This window comes from Rousettus aegyptiacus, unplaced genomic scaffold (genome assembly GCF_014176215.1).
Source record: "Rousettus aegyptiacus isolate mRouAeg1 unplaced genomic scaffold, mRouAeg1.p scaffold_m13_p_2, whole genome shotgun sequence".
Taxonomy (NCBI): Eukaryota; Metazoa; Chordata; class Mammalia; order Chiroptera; family Pteropodidae; genus Rousettus; species Rousettus aegyptiacus.
In genome coordinates, this window is record NW_023416295.1 from 34,350,148 (window position 1) to 34,374,927 (window position 24,780).

Here is a 24,780-nt window from a genome sequence, read left to right on the forward strand (position 1 = left end):
TTTATTGTTTTTTTCAGTGTTTGTTTTTTAAACTGAACTTGAATGACCATAGAAATTGCAATGCTCTCTCCAGTTTGCCTCAGGCACCATCACTGTCTACTGGCAAGCTTCACACATTTACATTATTCATTGCTCTTTGGAGTTTGCCAGCCCTAGAGGAAATTTAAATCTAGGATGATGAGCAGGTCCAGATATTCTTGAAGGTCACTGCCAACTGTGAAATTCTATGATACTATGAGGAGATGATCCCTAAAACCCCATTTAGCAATAAAATCCTATGATTTAATTGTATGCAGTCTTTTAAATTATCTTTGCAAGTTTCTTAAGGGCAGTAACATAGGCCTGTAAATGCTCTTGATCTGATTAAAATGCAATTATTCATTTCTAAATGCAGATGAATAGAACAATATTTATGTATAAATTCACTATGGTACTATTACAGTTTGCAATATACGAGCATAGTTTGAACCAACACATCACAATAAATTACAAACAGAAACTGCTTGGTATTGAGCATGTTTGATTTAGGGTCTACACTCACACTCCAGTGAATTTGTTAAGACAGCATGAACATTGATACTCACCCACTTAGCCTTGGATCACAAGGAAAGATGACCTTGGCAGACAACATTAAAGCTTTTAAAAACTGGCCTTGCATTATGCTAAGTGCAAGAAGCCAGACGCACAAGGCTACATACTAAATGATTCCATTTATACGACATTCTGGAAACGGCAAAACTGTAGAGACAAATTAAGTCAGTAGATGTGGAGGTGCAGAGGGAGAAGAGTTGACTACAAAGGCCCGAGAGGGACCCTTGTAGGGTGATGGAAGGGCACGATGTATTTCATGTGGTTTAGTTACACAACTGTACACATCTGTCAAATCTCATCAAACTGTATACTGAAAAAAAGGTGAATTTTACTGTATTATTTATTAAACCTTGCTAAAGCTGACATTTTTAAAAACTGGAAAAAAACAACCTAGATTTTGGTCAAGCTCCTTACCAACTGCTGTGAAGCAAGTTTTCCCAACATCCTGAGAAAACCAGGGAAGGCTGGATAGGATGTCCTCTGAGAGAAAAAGAACATGTAGTTCCTCTTGTCCCTAAGCTGCCTCTTCCTTTTTAGCATGTCAAACATTCTTTGCTCCTCAAATATGATAAAACAGGTCAATGGATGAAATAAGATTTGTTTCATTGTTGTTGTCAGCAACCTGCAACACAGTATCTGCCTTAGTCTGTTTTACCTCCAGTGTTTTTCTCTAGGCCCTACTTCAGAATTCACATTTTATCATTTTTGACATATTTGTTTCTTTACTTATTTAAAGAAGATTTACAGGAGCTTTCTAATTTCCATGTGAAATCCAAGGCTATATAAGAATCCTGTCAAGAAGAGAGATGACATGGTTTGACAGAGCCTGAAGGCTTCAAGATTCTACTTCAAAGGCTGAAGGGCTTGTCTGCTCTGTCAGATCTGTTTCTCGTTTCTTGAATTCCCTGTGCACAGCACATACCTGAAGGTTTGTGACCTAGATTCTACTATTGGTAAACCGCTCTCTAGATGAGGTTACAGCCGGGGCCGCTTTCAAAGGCGTTAATCTGGAAAGTAACAGCAAGACAGAGAGGCAGGTACCATTTGCATTTCCCTAGTTGACAAGGGAGAGCATTCGTGCTGCTCCATTTTGGGGGAGGGTGGGCGAAATGTGAGATGGCTATAAGAACCTGGGGCCTGCATCATGTACTCCATGTCTCTGTCTCCCTGTAGCATCCGGCACACTCCCAGGCCTCACACTAGGTGCTTTGGTGGTTGATTATTTGACTGATTGTCCTCTATTCTCTGTGCCAGGGCATCTCTACTGCTCCTAAGTGACTCATACTCATACCTCATAATCCTGTTCTACATCTTAAACCTCTGGATGCAGCCCTTCCCTCCAGCCAACCCTTCTTTGAGCTTCCCTAAGACCTTCTACTTATACCCATCATAACCTCACCACTCTGTACTTTAATTGTATCCTGATTTCTCTGCCCTTCCCCCCTCCCAATCCCCATGGCCCACTTCCAACACTATGCTATGAGCCTATTGAGGGCAAAGACATTTTTATTTCTGGATTTTTTTTTCCTATCTGGAACATTATAGATTCCTTATACATGTTTGCCAATGAATAAATAAGAATTTGCTCGTGCTGCTTTTAGAAGTCTGCTTTATAGTTAGACATGATTTCAACAGCCTTGTACAAATAGACATTTATTTTTCTGGTATAACAAAATGGAGAAAAGCATCTACTGACCTTGGTTTAGAGATGCACGAGGTCAGGGCCAGGAGTTCTGTCTTTTGGTTGATCTTTCCTTCATGATCACAAGATGATTTTTTAAAATGCCCAGCTTTTGAGATTAGGAGGAAAACGTATTCATTTTGTATTGCTATGTAACAAATTGTCACAAACACAGCAGCTTAAAACAATGCAAACTTATTATCTCACAGTTTCTCTGGGTCAAAAATCTGGCCACTGGTTAACTGAGTTCTCTGCTTAGGGAACCACCATGCTGTAATCAAGATGTTGGCTGGGGCTGATGTCAGCTAAGGCTCAGGGTCCTCTTTCAAGCTCACTGGTTGATGGTACAATTCAGTTTCTAGGGCTGAGGCCCTAAGTTCGTAGACGCTGCTCCAAGGCAATTCACTACATAGCTGTTTGCTTTCTTCTAAAAGGCCAACAGGAAATTGGCTCTATTTTGAAAGTCTCACCTGATTATGCCAGGCCCACTCAGGATCATCTCGACTGACTCAAAGTTAACTGATTAGTAACCTAATCGTCAGGGTGATATCCCATGGTTCCACTCACACTCAAAAGGGGGGGATTATACAAGGCATGTACATAGCAGAAGGCCATCTGAGAAGTCTGCCTATCATAGGAGTGATGTCAGTTGAGCCTTTCTCTTTCATCTGAAAAGCAAATGGCTTCCCAGAATTCCCCTTAGTAAAGATCTGCTTATATCTCATTAGCCAAAAGATATCATACAGCCACTGCCAGCTGCAAGGAAGACTGGGAAAAAGGATATCTAGCTTTCCAACTTCTGTGGAGAAGACAAAGAAAGAAGAAAGTCTGCAAATGGGTGTTGGATTAGTCTATCAACAGACTATGCCGCCCAGTCAAATAGCCTAGAAACCTTAGTTATAGACCGTCAGATGTGGGAGAGGACCAAATATCGTTTAGTACAATTTTCCTATTTTTTAGATCTGAAGAACTCATGACTTTCTTGAAGTCACGTATTATTTCCCTTAAAGTACCGAACAAAATTTAGTAACCTTATCATATCCAGGTTTTCTGGAAGTTTACTCTATTAAACCTCTAAAAAAAAAAAAAAAGTAATATACAAATAAACTAATGATGGAATAATCTCTCTTAAAGTTGACCGCTGACCTACTTTCCTACCACATAAAATTGGTTTCTACATTCTAATAACTTGTGGAGCAGCTAGCTTGGACAGGAGAAATAGCTGCTATATAACTACATAGGGCAAGTCTGTATGAGTTCAGGGAATGAAGACCCCTTCTGGCTCACGAAGTCAGGGAAAATATCAAAAAAGGTTTGAATTTGAGAAGAGGATAGTCCACATAGAGGGAAACTTAGAAATAGAAATAGAAGTGTTAAACTACAAAATGTGCAAGAAGAACAGATAAACTCAGTTTGACCAGACTAATTTCAGAGATATCTCTTCAGGAGCTGACATATTAGTCTAGAAAAGAGATAACACTGTCTTGAATTTGGAAGGTGACAATGAGAATGAAAAGGATTACAATGAAGATGGAAGGAAAGTTGTGTATGATGATTGGACAGGACTTTTCACTGAGTTCATAAGTACAAGTGTAGAGAGTGGGTCTTATTTATCTCCTATCCCTAGTCCCATGGCCAGTACCTGCACATACTAGTTACTCAATAAATTCTTTGAATTGAATTTATGAATCATTTGGGATAGAAGATAAGGGAAAGGATGATGCTAAGAACCATCAGAGGTTGGGTTGGAGATTGGAAGGAGGTACGGAATTGAAAAGAGGGTGTGGAATTCAGTTGTGGATATGTTGAACTCTAGGTGCCTCCTGGAAGCCAGACTAATATGTCAGCTCCTGCAGGAGAGGTGCCAAAGTAGCAGATGGGCCTAGAGATGTGTATTTGCGACTTCCAGTTGTGAGGACAGACAGAGGAGTGGAGAACTCTGGGGGAATACCTACGTTAAGAGGGTGAAGATAAACCACAACAAGAGAATGAATAGCCGTGGAATTGACTGGAGAAAAAAAGATTGTGGATCCAACAAAACAAGGGATAAGAAAGAGTGTCTAAAAGATGATAGTTTCTGACAAGCGGCTTTCTGACAAGCCAGTTTTCAGAGAGAATGGGGGGAGAAACAGATTGCAAGAGTTTCAGGAGCGAGTAGGGGGGAGTGCTGACAGCTGGTATAATGCACTTTCAGAAGTCTAACAATAAAAGGAATATCAGATGTGACTAAATCAAGGGAAGGTGGTTTGTTTTATTTGCTTTTTAGAATATGGGTGACTTAGGCATAGCTTCTGTCTGGGGAAATGGGTCAGAGGAAAAGGGGGACAGCGAATATAAGAGAGAGATCCTGCTGAGCCAGGAGGTCATAGCATGGGAGGGTGCTGGAGGGTAGATTCAGAGAGGAGACGCCTGTTGCCCTCTGAAGCAAAAGAAGAAAAGAGAAGACAGAAATGAAAAAAAGGCTTTCTCTATTGCCCTCTCTGTCACGAACTGGCTTGGGGGAGTCTTGAGCCACCAAGTTACCATCGTGAGTCTGTTTCCTTGTCTATAAAGTCAAGTCGTTGGCCTACGTGGAGAATGGTAAACTCTATAACTTTTTTGCTCCAGACATTTTGCTTAGGACTACCTCTCCTCCCTTGCTGTACTTACCCAATCAATTGCCAATAATGGTGATAATAACAATAACAGACACCATTTATTGCATGCCTCAAAAGTCACATTTAATTAAGATGAATCCCGAAAAGCTACATGGTAGAGAAATTGTTTGAATGTATATACTGTATATGCCATCTTTCAAAGTACATTCTAATGATTTCTCTACCATGTAGCTTTTCTACCACCATGAAGCTTTTCTATATATAAAATATCTTAGTATATATTATCTAAAATCATATAGGTAATGCAGCATAATGTGTATTTTGGTTTTTTTTTTATTTCCTTCCTGAGTTCAGTCAACTCTCATGTCATTTCTTCTTTGTCTTTTGTCTGTTTCTGTACTTAGTTTTTAAATTTATGATTCAAGGTATTTTTCATATTCCCAAATGCTTGTTTGAAATATATAATTCATTTTGGAGAGTTGTGTTACAGTTTTCTTCTACTTCTCCATTACTTGGGGAAGAAATTTTTATCAGTGAATCGTTTGCATTCGTTTTATTTTTATATTAGTAATTTTGCTTAAATGCAAACTGATGTGCATTTCTGTGGAGAGGACTGCAGGTTCGGGGTAGTTGCAAAATTCTTAGTTCAAGAGCGCCCTCTGTTGTCAGTGCAGCAAAGTACAATTTCTTTCTTATTTCTTATTTCAAATTAAATTCTCTTTCTCTATCTATCTATCTATCTATCTATCTATCTATCTATCTATCATCTATCTATATCTATCATCTATCTATCATCTATCTATTTACTTTGATAGAAGAGGAATGATAGGAGAAGGTACTGGGTTTCCTTCCACTTTAGAAGGAGGGAGAGTCTGACAGGTTCCTAAATATCCCCCTCAGGTGTTTTTCCCCCCTACCCTACATGATTTCTAGAGGCAAATCCTCTACATTCCTTTTGACCCTTTTCACCTTGAGGTTTTATTTTTCCAGAACAGCTTCCCTCCTCAAACCTTGCACACGTGGTTAAGAGCCTTCCCTGCAGCAAGTGCTGTAATTTACCAGTGTGCTTTTTCAGCATCTTCAACTTTGGGTGGGCTGTCTTCTTCTGGTGGTAGTTTTAGATCAATCTTAAGTTCACTGTTAGTTCCCCTTTTCTATATCGTGCACAGTTTTTTCCTAAACTGACTATTTTCTTGAGAGACTTGCATCAGGACTGTGGGAGGCCACTTGCTGGGCTTTATTGTTTTTCTGTTTACAGGGAATTTGAAATTTGGCAATTCTCTGTTTTCTAGTCATACTGAAGACATAGGTTTTATGTAGTTTTATTTATTGCTTTTTTTTTTTTTAATGTCGGGAGATTCAGATTTATGCTGCCACCATTATCTTGGCTACCTAGAACTCCTCCATAATGTTTACTCTAAATCTGTCTAATTTGTCAAAAGATACGTGGAAATCTATTGACTCAAATGATCTCATCTTGTTCTTTAAGCTCCTGTATCAGTTAAAAATTAAATTGAGCTACTGGTTGAAGAAACCCAAAAAAACAGCAGTTTAAACAAATTAGGTGGTAGTGGGCATTGGTCCAGCAGCACAATGATGTCAGTGTTGATATCTCTGTGACATCATACCCTTTCCCTATGGTTGCCATAGTTATAAAAGGGCTGCTCCACCTTCATCATTACATCTAGAATCCCCCTAAGAAGAAGGGCCAAGTGCAAAGGTCAAAAGGCATTTGTCAGCTATCAGCTCCATTGTAAAGATTTTCCTGAAAGCCCCATCCAAAAACTTTTGTTCATGCCTGATTGTCCAGAGCTATGTTAATGACAACTTCTAGCTGCCAGGGCAAATGAGAAATGTAGTTTTTATTGGTTTGTTTTCTTGTTTTGTTTTTCCTAAGCACATCACAGCCCACAATGAAATTGAGAACGTCTTAGTAAGAAAGAGGAGAGAAATGGATATTGAGTGAGTAACTAGTAATTCTCCTCTACAGCTCCCAACTTCCAGACTCAGAGAGTTGCTGTTCCAGCACTATTGACTCAGAGATCATTCCTAGAACCATGATAACTCATCATCTTTGGGAGAAACCTGTATCAGGAGAGGTTAAGAGTGATGGAGGAACTGACCAGCTATGGAAAAGAGCCAGAATAAAGCAAGACTAAACATCTTGCCAGTCTGATTGACCCTTACTTTGGGAAAAGGGCCAAAAAGTCAATAAACGATTTTTTTTTTTTAAAGCACATTAAAGTATACCTCAGTTTGCAAACAGGGACATCATTCTCTTCTTTTCATTTTTCTTCACTTTTTAAATAGATGGAAGTAATTCTATGAAATAAGTTCCTTAGGAAGTAAAGTCTAGCAGAAGATCATCTGCTCTCAGCATGGAAAGATCTAATGGGTTAAATTCATTTCCAAAATGACACTCAGCCATCTCATACATAACTCAGTTATGTATCCATTTGAATAACTTCATTTGCTGAAATATGTGCACTATTCTTTGGTCTCAAATGCAAGCTACTTTTGTAGGTACAGCAATTCTTTTGTTTAGAGGTTGGGAACCAGACACTGAAAAATCTTCATAATCAAAGACAAGCATCTAAGTTTATAAACACACCCATTTATTTATTCCAGCAAACAGAATCTTGGTATACAATATTTGCATTTTGATCCACAGAAAACTCTCAGGAGATGTGAACTTCTGGTTCTATCACTAGCTAACTGTGCTGTTTGGAACAATTCACTTAGCCTCTGAACATCATTCTTCATTTTTAGAAGAATAGAGCTGATATGAGTGTTTCCTCAAAGTTCTAAGATCCTATGATTTTGGAGATTCTAATATTCAATTAGCATTTGTTCAATGTCTGCTATGTGCTAGAAGCTATTCTATGCACTAGGGACACATTATAGTCTAATAATTACAGTGAGGAAAGATTTTAAGTCACTTAAAAGGAGACAGTAAATAAAATTCCTAGAAATGAATTTAACCAAAAAGGTAAACTACACATACACTCAAAACTACAAAACATCACTGAAAGAAATTAAAGACTGAATAGAATAGAAAGACATCCCATATCCATGGGTAGCAAGTCTTAACATTGTTATAATGGCAATTGTACCCAAAGCACTCTACAGGTTCAATGTAATCTCTATCAAAACTCCAATAGCCCTGTTTGCAGAAATAGAAAAACCAGTCTTCAGATTCATGTGGCGTTATCAGGAGCCCTGAATAGCCAAAATAATCTTTAGAAGAAAAAGGAAAGTTAGAGGACTCACATTTCCTGATTTTTATGCTTAGTGACTTAAATATAAGAGCTAAAACAATAAAACTCTTAGAAGAAAATATGGGAGTAAATCTTCACGACCTTGGATTTGGCACTGGATTCTTAGATATGACACCAAAAGCATGAGCAACACAAGAAAAAATAGATAAATTTAATTTCCTCAAAATTAAAAACTTTTGTGTGTCAAAAGACATTATAAAGAAAGTGAAAAGCCGAAACCTAATGGAATGGAAGAATACATTTGCAAATTATATATCTGATCAGAATTAATCTCCAGAATATATAAAGAGCTTCTACAACTCAAAAACAAAAAACAGGCAATTAAGAAATAGTCAAAGAACATAAATAGATATTTCTCCAAAGAAGATAAACAGATGACCAATAAGCACATGAAAATATGCTCAGCATCACTAATCATTAGGGAAATGCGAATCAAAACCACAATGAGATGTCACACCCATTAGCACGGCTGTTAGAGAAAAGAAGGAAGGATGGAAGGAAGGAAGGAAGGAAGGGAAGGAAAGAAGGAAGGAAAGAAAGAAAGAAAATAAAAAATGTTGGTGAGGATATGGGGATATTAAAACTCTCATTCATTGCTGATAGTAATGTCAAATTGTGTAGCTACTATGCAAACAGTTCAATGATTCCTCAAAAAGCTAAACACAAAATGACTTTTGACTTAGGAATTCTACTTCTAGGTATGTACCCAAAAGAATTTAAATCAGGGACTTGGACAAACAGTAGTATGCCAATATCCATTGTAGCATTATTCGCAATAGCTAAAAAAGTAGAAACAATTCAAGTGTCTATCGATGAATGACTGGAGAAATAAAATGCAGTATGTATACATAAAGGAATATTATTTAGCCAGAAAAAGAAATGAAGTTCTGATACATGTTCCAACATGAATGAGCCTTAACAACATTATCCTAAATAAAATAAGCCAGACTCAAAATGACAATTATTGTTATGACTCCACTTCTATGAAATATCTAAAATAGGCAAATTCATAGAGTCAGAAAGTACATTAGAGGTTATTAAGGGTTGAGAGAAGGGGGATTAGGGAGTTATTGCTTAATGGTTACAGAGTTTGTGTTTCAGTGTCAGAAAATTTGGGGAACGGGTAATGGTGATTGTTTGCCCAACATTGTGACTATAATTCATGTCACCGAATTTTATAGTTAAAATTGGTTAAAATGGTAAATTTTATGTTACATGTATTTTACCACAATAAAAATTTTTCCAGAAAAAATGAGAGTAACACTGTAAAGTAAGGAGATTTGGAGACAGATGGTCATACTCTCTAGGAAACTATTGGCTGCTTCTTGAGACACACATACAGATGTATACAGATGCAGATTTAAACATGCATAAAAATATAACCCAGGTACCTAAACACAGATACCCAGACAAACACAAGAATTATATGCCTCTTGGTATGTACATACCTACGTACTTACAATCTGTACTTTGTTTATAAATATGGCTGATTTAAACTACCTTTAGGATTCACCTGTCCACTCAGCAGGGGTGCATGCACCTGTGCTTTACATCATGTAACAGTATAGGCATATAGGTTAACCAGAGAACCTGTTTATCTAAAGAAAAGCATGTTCTAGAGATGAAAGGAAACAAGAGGGTACACATCCCACAGGTAACCATGATGCGTGATGTAACAGTAAAAGGGTTTAAGGGCATGCAAATGGGTTCACTGATTGGTAGGTGGGAGAATTAGAGTAGTGAGCCAAAAGGTTAGTATTGGAGGCTACAAGCTGTGTGGTAGGGGGGGATTAGAGGATGAATGAGCTGGGTAAGTGGAAAGATGAGTAGATATAAATATCATATAGAAACCATCAAACAGCTTTGTCAAAGAGATTCAAAACAAAATAAACTTGAGCTGCCAAATTTTACTCGTTTCTCTCACCTGTTACTCTCTGACCTCTGGTTATCAGAGAACAAGCTGTATGCTTGGTTACCTTTGTAATTGCACAGCCCCTCCCACTGACCCAACACTCTTTTAGGGTAGTTCTCAAGTGAGGTCAGTGAGCTTCATTCTTTATCTTTTTTCTGCCCAATATAGCAAAACCTCCTCACACATTGTCTGAGTTCAGCTGTGGAAAAGTGCCATGCCCACTGGAAGCCAGCAGGGGACCATGGTTGAGGAGGGTAGCCCCAGACTGACCAAGGTCTTTTAACTGATGGTCAAGCTGCGGAAGTGAGATGTTGTGGGAATGGTGAGTCAGGAGCAAATGATCAGCATTTAGAGCTTGCACTCAAATGGGAGGAGCCATTGACAAGGAGATAGGATTTTCCAGAGGAGTGGCGATGTTGAGGTATGAGCACAAGGCTTCCTTCAGAGCACACCTTTGATGTTGGTCTTGATGTCCTTTATGGTGGCAAAAGCTGTACAATTGCTTATGGACAATACTTAGCTAGAGCCTACCAGGGAAATCATAAAGGAGGCAAAGTGGTTCTGCCGCTAGTCTCTTTCCTGGGCCTTCACCTCAGCACTGGCACTTTATTTCCCTGCTCCTCAGGTACTAATTCCCTTCTACCTCCTAGTAAAATCCTGAGGGATATGAGAGTTAACATCTTATCTTTTTCTGTTAGCAAGAAAATTCTCAAGTTACTACTTATCAATAAAATCAGAATGAGTTACATATGATTATTGATATTTCCTCTTTTTCAACCTGCTTTGGTAAACCAAAAAGCAGCCTAGGCTAATATAGGGTGTTATAATGTAGCAAATTAAGTGATATCTTGGTGTGTTCTGTTTGTTTGTTTGTTTTTCCCCCCAAGTTTCAGAATAGTTTTCTGAAGAAGAGAATATACTCATTGACTAAAAGTTGGTTTTTAAAAGAGAACCAAGATGTTGAGATTTGATTGTAGGTAATTTTGATTGTAGGTAATTAATTCAAAGTGCATTACTTTGAATTAATTTTTAAATGAATATAACTGCTATAATTTTAACAGATATAAAATTTGAGATTGTTGGTATGTGTGTGATAGAGATGTATGATTTTGCTAAGTAAAGTCTATAGTTCCTACAATCACTATTAATATGAAAAGCAATTAAAAATATTTTTGTCATTCAGCTGTTAGAAATTCATATTATAAGTGATTTGAACTGTAAAAGATGTTGATTCTTACATAAAATTATTATGTTCTAGCTCTCCACTTAGAATTCAATTGTTCTGGTATTCTATTTTTAAAAATAGTTTAACTTTTATAAGCATATATGCATGGATAATGCCAAAATGAATAGTGAACTTAAAAGAAGCTAATAGTAGCTTGACTTATTCTGAAAGAAATTGACTGAGAGAAATTCAGAAGTATGTGCCTTCTTTTAGGTATAATACAAACTCCAAGTCAAATATTCTTGACTTGAACCATTGGAGAAAAGATTCTGAGTGTCTTTGCATGTGATTTGCATATAACTCACATGCCTACACAAAATTTCACAAGCCAGCTGCCTCTGTAGGTTTCCTACTCAAAGAAAAGAAAGCAGACCATTGTCTGAGTGAGGGAGGTGAGGAATGAAGAGCAGCAGCTATGCATGGACTCTACGATTTGCTTAAGTCTGGCACTGAGACAAGGCCCTACCAAGAACTTGGCTCGTCCACCCCCACCCCACCCACCTACCCCCCCAACCCCAACCCCAGTGGCTGGGACTCCTCCAGGTGCTCAGGCAAGCAGGCCATCTGGAAGACAGAGCCAGTATGGGTAACCAGGTGGTATTTTGTTTTGTTGTCTTTTTTTTTTTTTTTTTTTTGAGATGCCTATGGATTAAAACTCTGTGTTTTCATTTTAAACATTAGGGGGTTTTTATTTCTTGCTCTAATATAAAATATAAATTTCTTTTTTAGAAAAATATCACTTGTTTAGAAAATTAGAAAACACAGATAAGCAAAATTTTTTTACATATATATATGATATCAGTTTACAAACCTTCTATGTCTAGGATATTCCCATTTTGATTTTGATTTATTTCATATACATTATATATATATGTATGTGTGTATATGTGTGTGTGTGTGTGTGATTGCACACACACATGCAATCAGTTTTTGAAAAATCAAAAGGGGATATTCTAGCCATAGAGATTTGTAAATTGATATATTTATTTAGTGTATAGGAAACATTGTTTGATATTACTAAATAGATGTCTATGGCATCATTCATGGCCACATGATATTTTATTAGAAGTAGCATTTTAAATTTACCTTCAATTGCTGGACATTTATGGTATGAAAGTGTTTCACCATTATTACCAATACAATGATAAATATACTTGTACATGCATCTGTTCATTGTATCTGTTTATTTCTCTGAGATAAAATTCTAGACGTAGAATTGTTGAACGTACTCTTTTTAAGATTTTTATTCATATAGACAAATTGTATCAGTTTACATTTCAATCAGCTGAGTGTCAACATGTTTATTTCTGTATTTTCTCAACAAAGTTGAATAGTAACATTCTTAAAAGTAGTTTTAGAGGAAAATAAAATGCACCTGCAGAGAAGCAACATGAAAGTATAAATGAAGGAAATAAGAACATGACAATAGGAAAAAAATGTTCTTTTCCCCATGCACACTGAACTCTAGTCTGAGTCCTTAATTTTTCTTCTTCTCTGTATTTATTTATTTTGGTGATCTGAGGGACACTGCAGTAGAGACAGTTACCAAATTCATTTCTTTTCCTCCTGTGCACACAGTTAGACTACATTTCCCAGGCTCCCTTGCAGTTAAGTGCGATCATGAGTTTTAGTCAACAGAATGTGGGTGGAAATGATAAGTGCTGTTTCCAAGCCTGGCCCCTAATCCTCCCCGTTCTTCTCTTCCTGTATCTTTCTGCCCGATGCAGAGGAATCTGCAGAGGACTCTGAAACTGGAAGATGGCCGAATCTCAGGAAGGAGGAGCTCAGGTTCCTGAATCACCTCATGAAAGGCCACTTGTCAAATGCTCACCTTGAACTGTTACACATGCAATTAAATTCTATTGTCTTAAACCACTGAAATTATATAAAAACTATAAAATTCAGGTAAACAAAAGAAAAAATTAGTCAGAATTCCAAAAACCAGAGATAACTAATTGTTACAGAAATTAGTCTACCCTGACAAATCCAGGCATGTTTCTGCTTTCGGTCAACCCAAATTGCAATTTGTGGTAAAAAAAAAATGAGGGCTGGGTATTATTTCCTCTTTCATAATCATCTTCCTCCTTCTTGAATAGCTGTGGTAGAAGATAATAAACTATTATACATACAGTAATTAAGTTACATGTAAAAAACTGTGTTTATACATCTCATACTCAAATATTCGTGCCAAAGGAGTATAAAATTGACATACGTAAATAACCTCATCACTTATTTGATTTTGAATGTCAGCCCGTGGTCAGAAATGTACACTTAGGTTTAGAGGAGAGACAGTTCTAACCAATCATTCCATCTGTTCCCCTCAAATGCCTCAGCAATTTTGAAGTTAGGAAACCCATATGATGAGCTGTGGCAGTGAAATGTGAGCAGAAGCAGCAGGTATTCCTTTTGGGCAGAGGTAGCAAAAAGCCCATCTGAGATTTTTCTGTCTCCCCTTCCCTACTGTAGTGCTGCAATGACCAAGGAGCTGGTGTAGCCACAAGATGGCAGAGGCTCCATCATCCGGTCCTTGAGTGAGACTACCTCCCTATCTGTAGTGGACATGTAGCAAGAACAAGAATTAAAACTTTCTCGTGTTAAGTCACTGGGATTTCAGATTAATTGGGTAAATGCAACATAAGCCTCTTTCCCTTATACACACAAGGCCCACACGTTCTCTGTATCTTGTTCATCCTCTACATCAACAGCTCCAACCCTCACGAAGGCTCAAAGCCACCATTAATCTTCCTCAGACTGTATATATGGAATTTGACTTCCTAGCTATTAAGAAAAAGGTAAGGTAAAGAATCAGGGCTTTAGAATAGAGAGAGGTAAGGGCTTCCTTCTTATGAGTGCATGAATGATCTTACTAATGAAAACAAAACAAAAAAAAAAGGCAAATGTAATTTTTAAAAAAATTTTCCAAGCCCAAAGGAGCTTATGAATAAATTTATATTATGCTTACAATATGTAAGAACCAGTAATGGTGTATAGGCATAAAAGGTAGTAATGACAAGCAGTGAGGGGGATCTCTTGCAAGTAAATTGTATCACTTATTCTCCACCAGTTAATAATGAAATGTGATGTACAGCAGAGTGAAGTTAGTTTACAAAGAAGGAATGTGAAATGAAGCACAGATCCTTCACTCCTTTACTTCCTAATAGCTTTACATGAATTCTCCTTACATCAACAATGATACTTTTCTATTGTATCTATTTTTTTGTAATGAACACATATAATTATAATTTAAAAACATATTTCTAATTTGGAAAAAAAAAACCTCTATTTGTAAATAAAGAATTAATAACTTTCCTCCTTTGATACATGTGTAATAGCACTTAGCATGAAAATTACTTATCAGCTTCCTAAATTGTTTAATTCAATGGCTGGGTGTTTCGAGGGCAGATGCTGGGTTGTAAGTTTTGAAGCAAGCAGCAGGGAGGCACGTCATAGTGGTCCAGATGTGGGAGTTATCCTGTGCATACTGATCCATTATCTCTTTCAATCAGGGATTATTTGCTTTAGTTTCCAGTGCTATTCCTAGTACCTTTGTGGGTTCTGGACTTAGCCAGAAATTCACACTTGCCAGGGACCAGGAATGCAATCTTGTGATTGCCAAAAACTGTGAGAATCTGTGAATTTCTTGTTTAATGGTGTTTCTATGCATAGATCCCACTTCACTAGCATCATTATTCTCCCAGGTAAAAGCAGACAAGCATTCAGGCCACCAGTTCCCTATCTTTTTACATCTTCGTAATGCCCAATTACTGCATGTAGGTAAGTATATCAGAAATCATCTTGTTATAGCTGTAGATAAAATCTTCTTATCCTATTATCCATTATAGCTCCTTTTTCCTTGGCAAGTTATTTGCTGTTACTTCTTGTTCTTCAAACAGCTAAGGTCATTTTCTAGATAAGAAATGCAGCAAATTCATCTCTATTTTTCCATTTTTAAAAACTTTTGACTCCCAGGAATGTAGGAGAGGGTTTCATTCGTGATAATTACCAAATTTCACGTAAGTAGTAAATGAAAATTGCCTGGTATTGTGTAAGGAGAAGTAATTTAAACTCTTTGTGGGAAGCAATTGGTATTTTAAATAAGCCTGTCGGTAGACATTGTCTAAAACTGTTTTAAAGGGCTCCATGAAGTTCTATGCCTTTAAATTTATTTTACTATTATAGTCATTTTACTAGCTATGGAACCGCAGCCATCTATCTCTGGCTGTCTCTTTCTGACACCCACAGATGTATCCACCCACACACACCCATGCAGACCTATACTCTGACTCACATGCCAAACGATTGTCAAAAAATCCCCACTCCTTATCTAACTAAAGTGTTCCTTTCAAACACATGCTACTTATTTGATCTCTTTCCATGTATCTGTGAGTCAGCTGAGTTTTGTCTGATCTACCCGGTAGACTAGAGCCTACATGTATGTTTTTTTTATACGGATTTGGCAACTCGATACACACTCAAGCATATTGCAATCATAAAAGCCCGGTGAGCTGTTTCTCACTCACAACACTTCTGACACCCAAGGTGTGGGTGTTTTCCTTACACCAACCAATTTTCCAACTCTCCAGACACCAATTGGGTATCCTACAATTCAGTTCTGACACTGACTACCGGAATTAGCATAGACCCCACATGTTAAGGGTTCATTCCGACAAGACTGCCCCCACTTCAAATGAAAATTGCAAGCCCCAGGCCACCCATACTTCTGACTGACAGGCCATAAGTGAGGATTCCTATGACTGCCTTCTCAGGTTCCATAATTTATTAGAACAGCTCACAGAACTCAACTGACTGGTAAGGCACATAAACAAATTTACTTGGCTATTACCAGTTTATTACAAAGGATAAAACTCAGGAACAGCCAAATTGAACAGATGCACTGGGCAAGGTATATGGTAGGGTGGGGGGTGCATAGCACTTCTGTGCCCTCTCCAGGCCTACCATTCTCCCAACAGCAATATGTGTTTACCAACCAGGAAGCTCTCTGAACTTCATCAGTTAGAGGTTTTTAGGAGGTTCTACAACATAGGCATGACTGATTAAATCATTCACCACTGGCGATTAACTCAATCTCTAGTCCTTCTTCCCTCTCTGGATGTCATAAAGATGGGGTTGAAAGTTCTAATGCTCTAATCACAAGGTGGATTCCTGTGGCAACCATCCCTTATCCTGAAGTTCTCTAGGGACCCAACAAGAGTCACCTGGATAACGTCTACAACTAAAGTGGAATTGAAAGGTGCTTTTTATGAAAAACAAAAGATGCTCTTATCTTCCCTTTCAAGAAATTCAAAAGGTTTTAGAAGCTCTGTGTCAGGAACCATAGACAAAGATCAAATATATGTTTATCACATTTACTATGGGGAATATTTACTATAAATGAATCCTTGGTTATCCAAATGCTAGCAATTATTTCTAATTTAAAATATTATTCTAAAGCTGGCAAAATGTCCAGGGCTATCATTTCAATTACCCTGAAGAATGAGAATAACTCTAATTCAATATCGCATGCATCTACCTGGACCACCATTGAGCAAATCTATGAGAGAAAGAAGAAATTATGCCAGAGCATCATTTAGTATATATATGTATCTTGTATCCAGTGACATCTAGTATCGGAAACATAGCTGGGACCCAGATAGAAAGGATAAGACTGAAACTTCCAAATAAATGCATGAAAGCATTTTTGTCTTGTTTTTGTTTTGTGCATTGCTTATAGGAGTGACCCTCGCATATTCACTCTATGCCCATTTAATTTTATTTTACATGGACTATTAACAAGTTTGTTTATGTGACTTAACAGTCAGCTGATTAGGAGCATCAAGTCAAAACAACAAATTCAAAAGAAAGGCTGCTAAAGATAGGTGGAATTCGACAGTCTTGCACCACGGCAGACAGCAGAAAATGTGTCAGAAGTAAATTAAAAGTCCGAAGACACTTAGTGTAGGAACAGATCATTCAGTACACTTCAGGACTACTTGAAGGTGTCATTGCTTTGTGGCACAGAGAAGAACTGAGTTTTATAATAACGATAATGAATCATCAAGAAAAAGCTCAATTTGGCTCTGTTTGAGGAGTCAAAAGTATATAACCTGTTTATTTCTATGGAAATAGTTTCAAGTAAAGTATTAAAAAAATAATACATTTAGTTATTTAAAAATTCATTCTTTATAGAAGAGCATAACGGGAGAAATAAAAATTTCCATGTATCTGCCACTTTCCCTTCGATCATACTTCACAGAGGTCCTTCCATTTTCTAATGTTTGTTTTTCTAAAAAACATTTCAGTACTTAATAAGGAAAATCCCAGAAATCTTGGAAATTAATTTATTTAGAGTAACCCATTTTCTCACGATCTTGACTAAAGAAAGCAGGGCTATATCTATAACCATTCTGGTCAGAATGTTTTTGCTACAAAAATAGATAACACCAGCCCCAAATATGGAGATCAAACATAATTTATCTTTCCTTGATACTAACCTTTGTCTTTGCATCTCTTTATAGCCACTGCCCTAAGTACTTCCCATTGGTTTTTTGGATACAAGACAAAATTCTGAGAGTGTTGCTGCTTGGTTCAATAATGAGATCAATTGTCGATGCTTGAATGCTTCAATGTCCTTTTTAAAATATGCTAACAAGCCAAAGAACCCTAGTAGTAGGTCACAGAAAAAGAGCAGCCTGGTTTAGCAGGAGGGCTGGCCTCTTGGCCTATCACCTTCTGAACCCCCCTCACCATTCCTTTTCAAATTGGGACCAGATGGAAAAACATCAACCTTTCACCACTATTAGCGCCTTATTTTCAGAGGCAACTTCTAACAGAAACTGATTTTCCATAGGTCCCAAATCAGTCTGAATCATGGGCTCTCTTTCTTAAATAAGGGCCTGATAAGTCTAAGCAGGAACCTGATGAGTGCTAAAAATGTCAGAACAAACACAACCATTTTTATTTGCTTGAGGACTAACGAACAAAGGATGTTTAGGACAATAGCTCGCATCAAGGTACATGATTTAAATATACGTTTAATGCCATTTAAAGTAAAAGTTTGCTCAACAAGAAACAATTTCCATTTTTAATCATTCTTGTGACCTCTGTGTAGATTCCAACTGAGACATATCTTTAGGAAACTTTAAATTTTCACAAGTAGCACATGTATTTTTGATGCATTAAAAATATAGATCAGGCTGAGATTATCAAAATAGTATTTCAAAATAAGTAATGTGAGTCAGGACAGCTCTACAAATTATAGCAACCCCATTTCTGAATGGTCAGCCTCCATGGTAGCAAAGTAATGTTTTATCAAAATAGTGTGATTAGGAATGAGTGGCAATATTTTAACCTCTCTGCCCAAGAGTTCTACAATGCTTTTTAAACATGTTTATTAATATTTGCTTTTGTGCCATTTTAGGGGGAGCTTTTCATACAAACATTTGGCTTCCAATGAGTCATCCCCAGTCTGGTTCATACCCAAAAGCTCCCTGCTTGCCTATCAGTGAATGTTGGGCTCAATAACTCCTTTATTTTTATAACTGGCTTGAATGAAGATGGTGGAGGGAGAAATACATATTTAGAGAAATATAAGAACACACTTATTTCCTTGCAAGAATTTGACAAATATTGTACCAGTATCCTAATTATCATTTAAGCTCAGCTTAGTGACAATTTGTGTTTGGCCTTTTAAAAAAACATCTGGATTATTGTAGCTGGTGACATTACTATTTTCTAGTGATCATGTGTATTTACTCACTAAGGACATCCCAGAATTCAAATCACTAATATGAAATTTTACTTTTACTGTTTTAATTATAGTTACTGGATGGATGGATACTAAAACCATCAACAAAAAGCAACTAAAACAATAAATTACTCTTTCCCCATTTCAAAGATTTTAATTAAGTCTTTTCTGAGCTAGAATCATAATATTTTTTTTTACGCAAATAAGGAAGCAGCCGTCATGAAGCATGTGAACCAGCAGTGAGTCCTTCTGTATTACTATTTGCAAAGGGAAAAATTTGGGAGTTGAGTGGGACAGTATGTATCTTGAGAGGAAGATGTCAATATGAAAAATAGAAACAAAAATTACTGTGCATAATATGTGAATTACAGATATTTTTAAAAGAGAAATAAGTATCTTGCAAATTATGCAATAGATAAAATATGCTATTTATTTCTTTTCATTGGATTAGAGGAAGGATTGCAAACTTAGGTTCTTTGTACCCTGAATTGCACTCTGTGTGCTCAGTCATACTGTTTGTATGTTACATATTAAATACTTAGGAATGGTCTTTGATCTCTTACCTCCCCAAAACATTCTATCCATTTTTATTAAAATGTATGCTTCTTTCTGTTTACAGTTCATTCTTCCCAATTTTTAGGTGGATTTGGATGTAAAACCTGTATCATTCTTTTCTTAACCTTAAGAAAAATGATTCCATTCATGCATTGATAAATAGCAACTATCACTTAGCCTTAGTGTGAAAAAGACGATAAGGAGTGGGGAGGACTGTGACAAAATAAGAAAAAAAAACACATGCCTCGTCTGAACTGAGTATCCACTTCTAAGCACCAGTAAACATGACAATAGTCAGATCTTTCATTTTTTCAAGAGAACACCTGAAAGTATTTAAATATTTCATGACTAATTTAATGCTTTAATAACAAACAATTCCATTCTGGGAAGCCAAAAACAGCAACAACTACCACTGGAAAATAGGGAAGATTAAATTTGTTATTTCGACCCTCATTGGGAGAGGAGAGAGATGTGAAAAGTGCTGAGAACCTTGGAGCAGTGTTCCTCACCGTCTGCCTTCCACCTCTCAGCCCGCCACCAACGCATACGCTGTTCCATGGGATACTTGAGGTGTCCGTGGTCATTTCTGGTCCCCTTGTAGAAACTTCCCCTGAATTTGCTCCAAAGTGATTACTTCACACTTCAATTTATGCTTGCTAGGAGAGATGGAAATTCTTAGGGGCAATTATAACAACAATAATAACAAACTTACATTGAAAGTTGGCACTATTTATTTTTTCACTCAATATTTACTGAATATGTGCTATGTACCAGAACTATGCAATTTCTGTGCTATGCTAGGAATTCTATAGGCATTAAAAATAAATCAATTTTTAAAAAGAAAAAAATGTCTGCCCTTGTAGAAACTATATTCATTTGGGAGACAGATAAAAAATGAAATGAATAAGTATATTATATGTTACGTTAGATGGTGATAAATGCTATGGATAAAACTAAAGTAGGAATGGATTATTTCTCTGATTCCCCAATGTGCAGTTGAAATGGTTACACTTGGTAACTGGCAGAACCTCCACATCAATTCCTTATACTGTAGGACAAAAGCTGTATTAGTGGGGAAAACCAAGTAGAATATCTAAATATAATTTACTCCCTCACCAAGATAGTAAATAAACAATATTACGTCCTGGGAAAATGGCAGAGATTAGTACCCTTTAAAACATAAAGAATGGAAGGTGGCTCTCATACATCCCCTGTTTAATTAATGTCTGGCCCCCAAAAAAATATCTCATCATAGAGAATAATAATTTGGACCAAATAGTTGCCCTAATTGTAGTTACTATGCCGGGTGTAAAATTTCTGCTGGAACAGATTAAAATTATCTTGAGTACTTTTCATCGACTGGCAAATACATTCATTTCCATTCCCGTCAAGGAAAGGGAAGAGATGCATGTGAATGACACAGACATTTACAATCTTGACTAGAGTTAATTCTTTTACTCTCTGTCATAATATAACTCAAAGGGATCTGGGCTGCCTGGATACTCTGCAGTTCATCACAGTGATTGTCTAGCTTGATGATATCATGTGTGGTGGTTTTCAAGTGCACCCACAGATTCTTTGATACTTCTTCCTTCAGGGGGTGGAGCTTAATCCCTCTCCTTTTGAGTGTGAGCTAGACTTAGTGACTTCCTTCTGAAAAACAGAATGCTACAGAAGTGACTTCCAAGATATTATGGCTTCACTCCTTGCTCTTTATTGGATCACTTGCTGTGAGGAAAGTCAAGTAGCATGTCATAAGGACCCTGAAGCAGCCCTACAGAGAGATTCCTGTGGAAAGGAACTGAGAAACCTCCTTCCAAAATCCATTTTAGTGACCCATCTTGGAAGCAGATCCTCTAGCCCCAGTCAAGCCTTCATTCGATTACAGCTCTGGACAACACCTTGCCTGTAACCTCATGGGAGACCTTGAGCCAGAATCACGCAGCCAAGCCGCTCCTGAATTGCTGACCTACAGAAACTGTGAGATAACAAACATTTACTGTTTTAAGCTGCTACATTCTGAGGTAATTTGTAACAGAGCAACAGATAACCACTATATCAGGTTAATCAGAACAGATGATTAAGAAGTAGCAAGAGAGACCTCCTGGCCCGAACGGCGGCGCGGGCTGTGGTAAAACGCCTGCTCCAGGACCCGACCAGGCAGCCGCTGGGCCTTCGTCACTGCCCACAGGGCCCCCGTCCAATGAAGAGACAGTGGCGGTTAACGTTTACTTCCCCACGCCTCCTGCACCCATGCCTGGGCCAGCGACAGGGCTCACGACAGGCCAGATGGAAAGGATGTGAACCCTCCTGCATTCTACACCCAGCCAGTGCCGGTCTCCAACGCCAAGGCAGTTGCTGTGCAGACGATCAACATGCCGCTGCCAGTCTTTTTCGACCGCCCAGTGCAGATGCGCTGTCCTAACTGTAACAGGATGATTGTGACTCAACTCTCCTATAAAGCCGGTATTCTCACCTGGCTCTCCTGTGGGGGCCTGTTCCTGCTCGGGTGCGTACTGGGCTGCTGTTTCATCCCTTTCTTTGTGGACGCTCTGCGGGACGTGGACCATTACTGTCCCAAATGCAAAGCTCTTGTGGGCACCTACAAGCGTTTGTAGGACTCCGCCATACCTGGAGGGAGCCATGTTGTGGCAAGAAGTCCTTTTCGACTCTCACCCAGCCTCACCCCTGGTGGAGATCCCATGTTGGTGGTCGCATCTCTCCAGGGGCTTCACCTTCGTGTCTCCTTTTGGGGTAAAATATCGCAAAAATAACACACTTCCAAAACCCAGAAATCGCTGCTTGGAGTTGTGCATAGGACATGCAAAGACATACACTTTTCGTGATGGGTCAAGGGTTTCCCACCTGCTCTTGACCCCAGGTCATCCCATCTAACTGTGATCATTGCCTCGTCTGTGTATCTTCTGGTGATTTACCTTGCCAGCTTCTTTTCTTGCCTTGGTGGGCCTTTCAGGTGGTGGGCTCTAACTGAGAAGCCACAGGTTGCCTTAGTTTGGGGATCATTCTGGCCTGAGTATGGCTGAACTAGCTCTTTGTACCTGCTGTCATGTCCTTCTGTTTCCACTTCTGGTGACAAAAATCTTGCCTTATAGACAAAGGCCTTCACTCTCAGATTCTGTAACTGCAGGCTTTTCATTAGCACACGAATTCACTTTAATTTCTTAATTCATTTTTAAGTACATGAAGGGGCCATTCACACCCATCAGACACATTCATGAGGTCATAAATGCATGGTACAAACAGAGAGCCGGACCTTACCCCTACTCTGCCCTCCCTCCATTCTTTGTACCACATCCTCACTGTCCACAAGTGGTTGTTTTCTTAATAAGAAGTTGTTTGTATTAACCATTTTCATGGCCTCCTTTTGGTCTTAAACACCTTCGAACATAATTTTGAAAGGAGGGCTTTATAGAACTATATTCTGTAACCATATCATTGGTATCATTTTCCCATTTGCCAGGGCACTCTCACATATTTTTTTTTTTCCTTAAGCAGAAACTGATGGGTCATTGCATCCACTGCCTTTACTTGGCTTTAGTGTGGTTCTCAAATACCTCACTTTGAAAGTGAGGCCCCTTTCAGTTTCCTGGTGATGTGTTTGGAAAGACAAAAAAGCATATCTAGGTACTGCGGTGCCGAAAAGCTTGGGGACCAAACTATTTCACAGGAATCTAAAGTTTGATTTTATTTTTTAGAAATAAGTTTGTTGTATAACATCAAAAGACATGATTTCTAGGACCCAAGCAGCAAGCCAGAGTTCTCAGTTCACTGCTGGGTCACCTTTGAAATCAAGACAAAGCTGGACTCAACTTCTAAGAGTCCCCATTTTGATGGTAAATAAGCACAGGGAATGCATGTGGATGATATTATGTAGAAATCAAGCCTAGACCTTGAACAAAAATTTGTATACTGGCTGAAAATTATAATCGTAACCATCGATTCAGCTTATTCATTTGTTGTTTTGAAAGTTCCAGTAATTATTTTTGCAATGAATATGGATACTACATTATACTTTGGTGTTTATCTGCTTTTAAAAAATAAAGTCTTTGATTCACTTGGTGAACTATTTACCAAAAAAAAAAAAAAAAAAGGTAGCAAGAATGTCAGAGGCCTTGATAAGACACATGCACTCTAGAGAGTAAAGGATAAATTTGTAGATTTAGAGACTCCTCACATCAGTGTCTAGTGTTCTGGAACGTGTCAGGCATCCCACCATTGAGAAGAAATATAATGCTTATTGGGTCCTGGCGTCAGCATATTCAACACTTGGAAATGCTGCATCAAACCACTGTTGAGTGACATAGAAGGCTGCTAGATTTGAGTGGAGTCCAGAGAAGGAAAAAGCTCTGAAGAAGTCTCAGGCTATGGTACAAGCAGCCCTGCTACTTGGCAGATCTATGCTATTAGAATTATCTGTGGCGGGAAAAGGCATTTTATGAAGTTTACAGCCAGCCCTAATAGGAGAATCACCATGTAGACTATAAAGTTCTGAAGCGATGTTACGCCATCTGCAGCAGATGGTAGAATTATTCAAAAAATACTGCTGACATACTACTAGCTCCTGGTAAAGAAAGAACACCTGATCTTGGGACACCCACTAACCATGCAGCCGAACTCTTCATTGGCAGAAGTCCGTAGTAAGATGGAAGTGATACATCTAGGATTGATCCTGAGCAAGGCCAGAGGGCAAGTTGCATCAGTATGTGGCTCAGACTCCTGTGTCATCCACTACTATGGCATCGTTGCTTCTCCCTCAGCTTGCACTAGTGGTTGTTTGGGAGGAGGGGGAGGGGAAGGGAAGAGGGAGATGTAATCATGATCAACTTATGGAAAAAAAAATAACCTGTGCTTGGTACACAGATGGATCAGTCTGGTACATGGTAAAATGAAAAACGGTCCTCTTTACTATGGCCTCATTCAACGATGGCCCTAGAGGAAAGTAGTGAAGGGAAACTCTCCCCACGGGAAGAGCTTTGGTAGTATACCTGGTCATCTATTTTGTGTAGAAAGTGTAGCAGCCTGAAATAAAAAATATAAAGGACTCATGTCAGTGATGAATAGTGTATCAGATTGGTCAGGGGTTTGAAAGGGGAATGATTGGAAGATCGGGGACAAGCAGGTCTAGAGAAGAGGTACATAGATGGACCTCTGGGAGCCATTCCTCTAGCTGCTGGGA

The 24,780-nt window shown here is 38.2% G+C and overlaps 1 protein-coding gene across 1 annotated transcript; it reads left to right on the forward strand.

Annotated features, from left to right (window-relative positions):
- The first annotated feature begins 11,699 nt into the window (after positions 1-11,699).
- On the forward strand, positions 11,700-22,201 carry LOC107519263 (lipopolysaccharide-induced tumor necrosis factor-alpha factor homolog). The gene is given in 4 exon segments (XM_036235844.1): positions 11,700-11,870; positions 13,990-14,076; positions 21,675-21,864; positions 21,867-22,201. Coding segments are annotated over 4 exon segments (783 nt in total).
- The last annotated feature ends 2,579 nt before the right edge of the window (positions 22,202-24,780 follow it).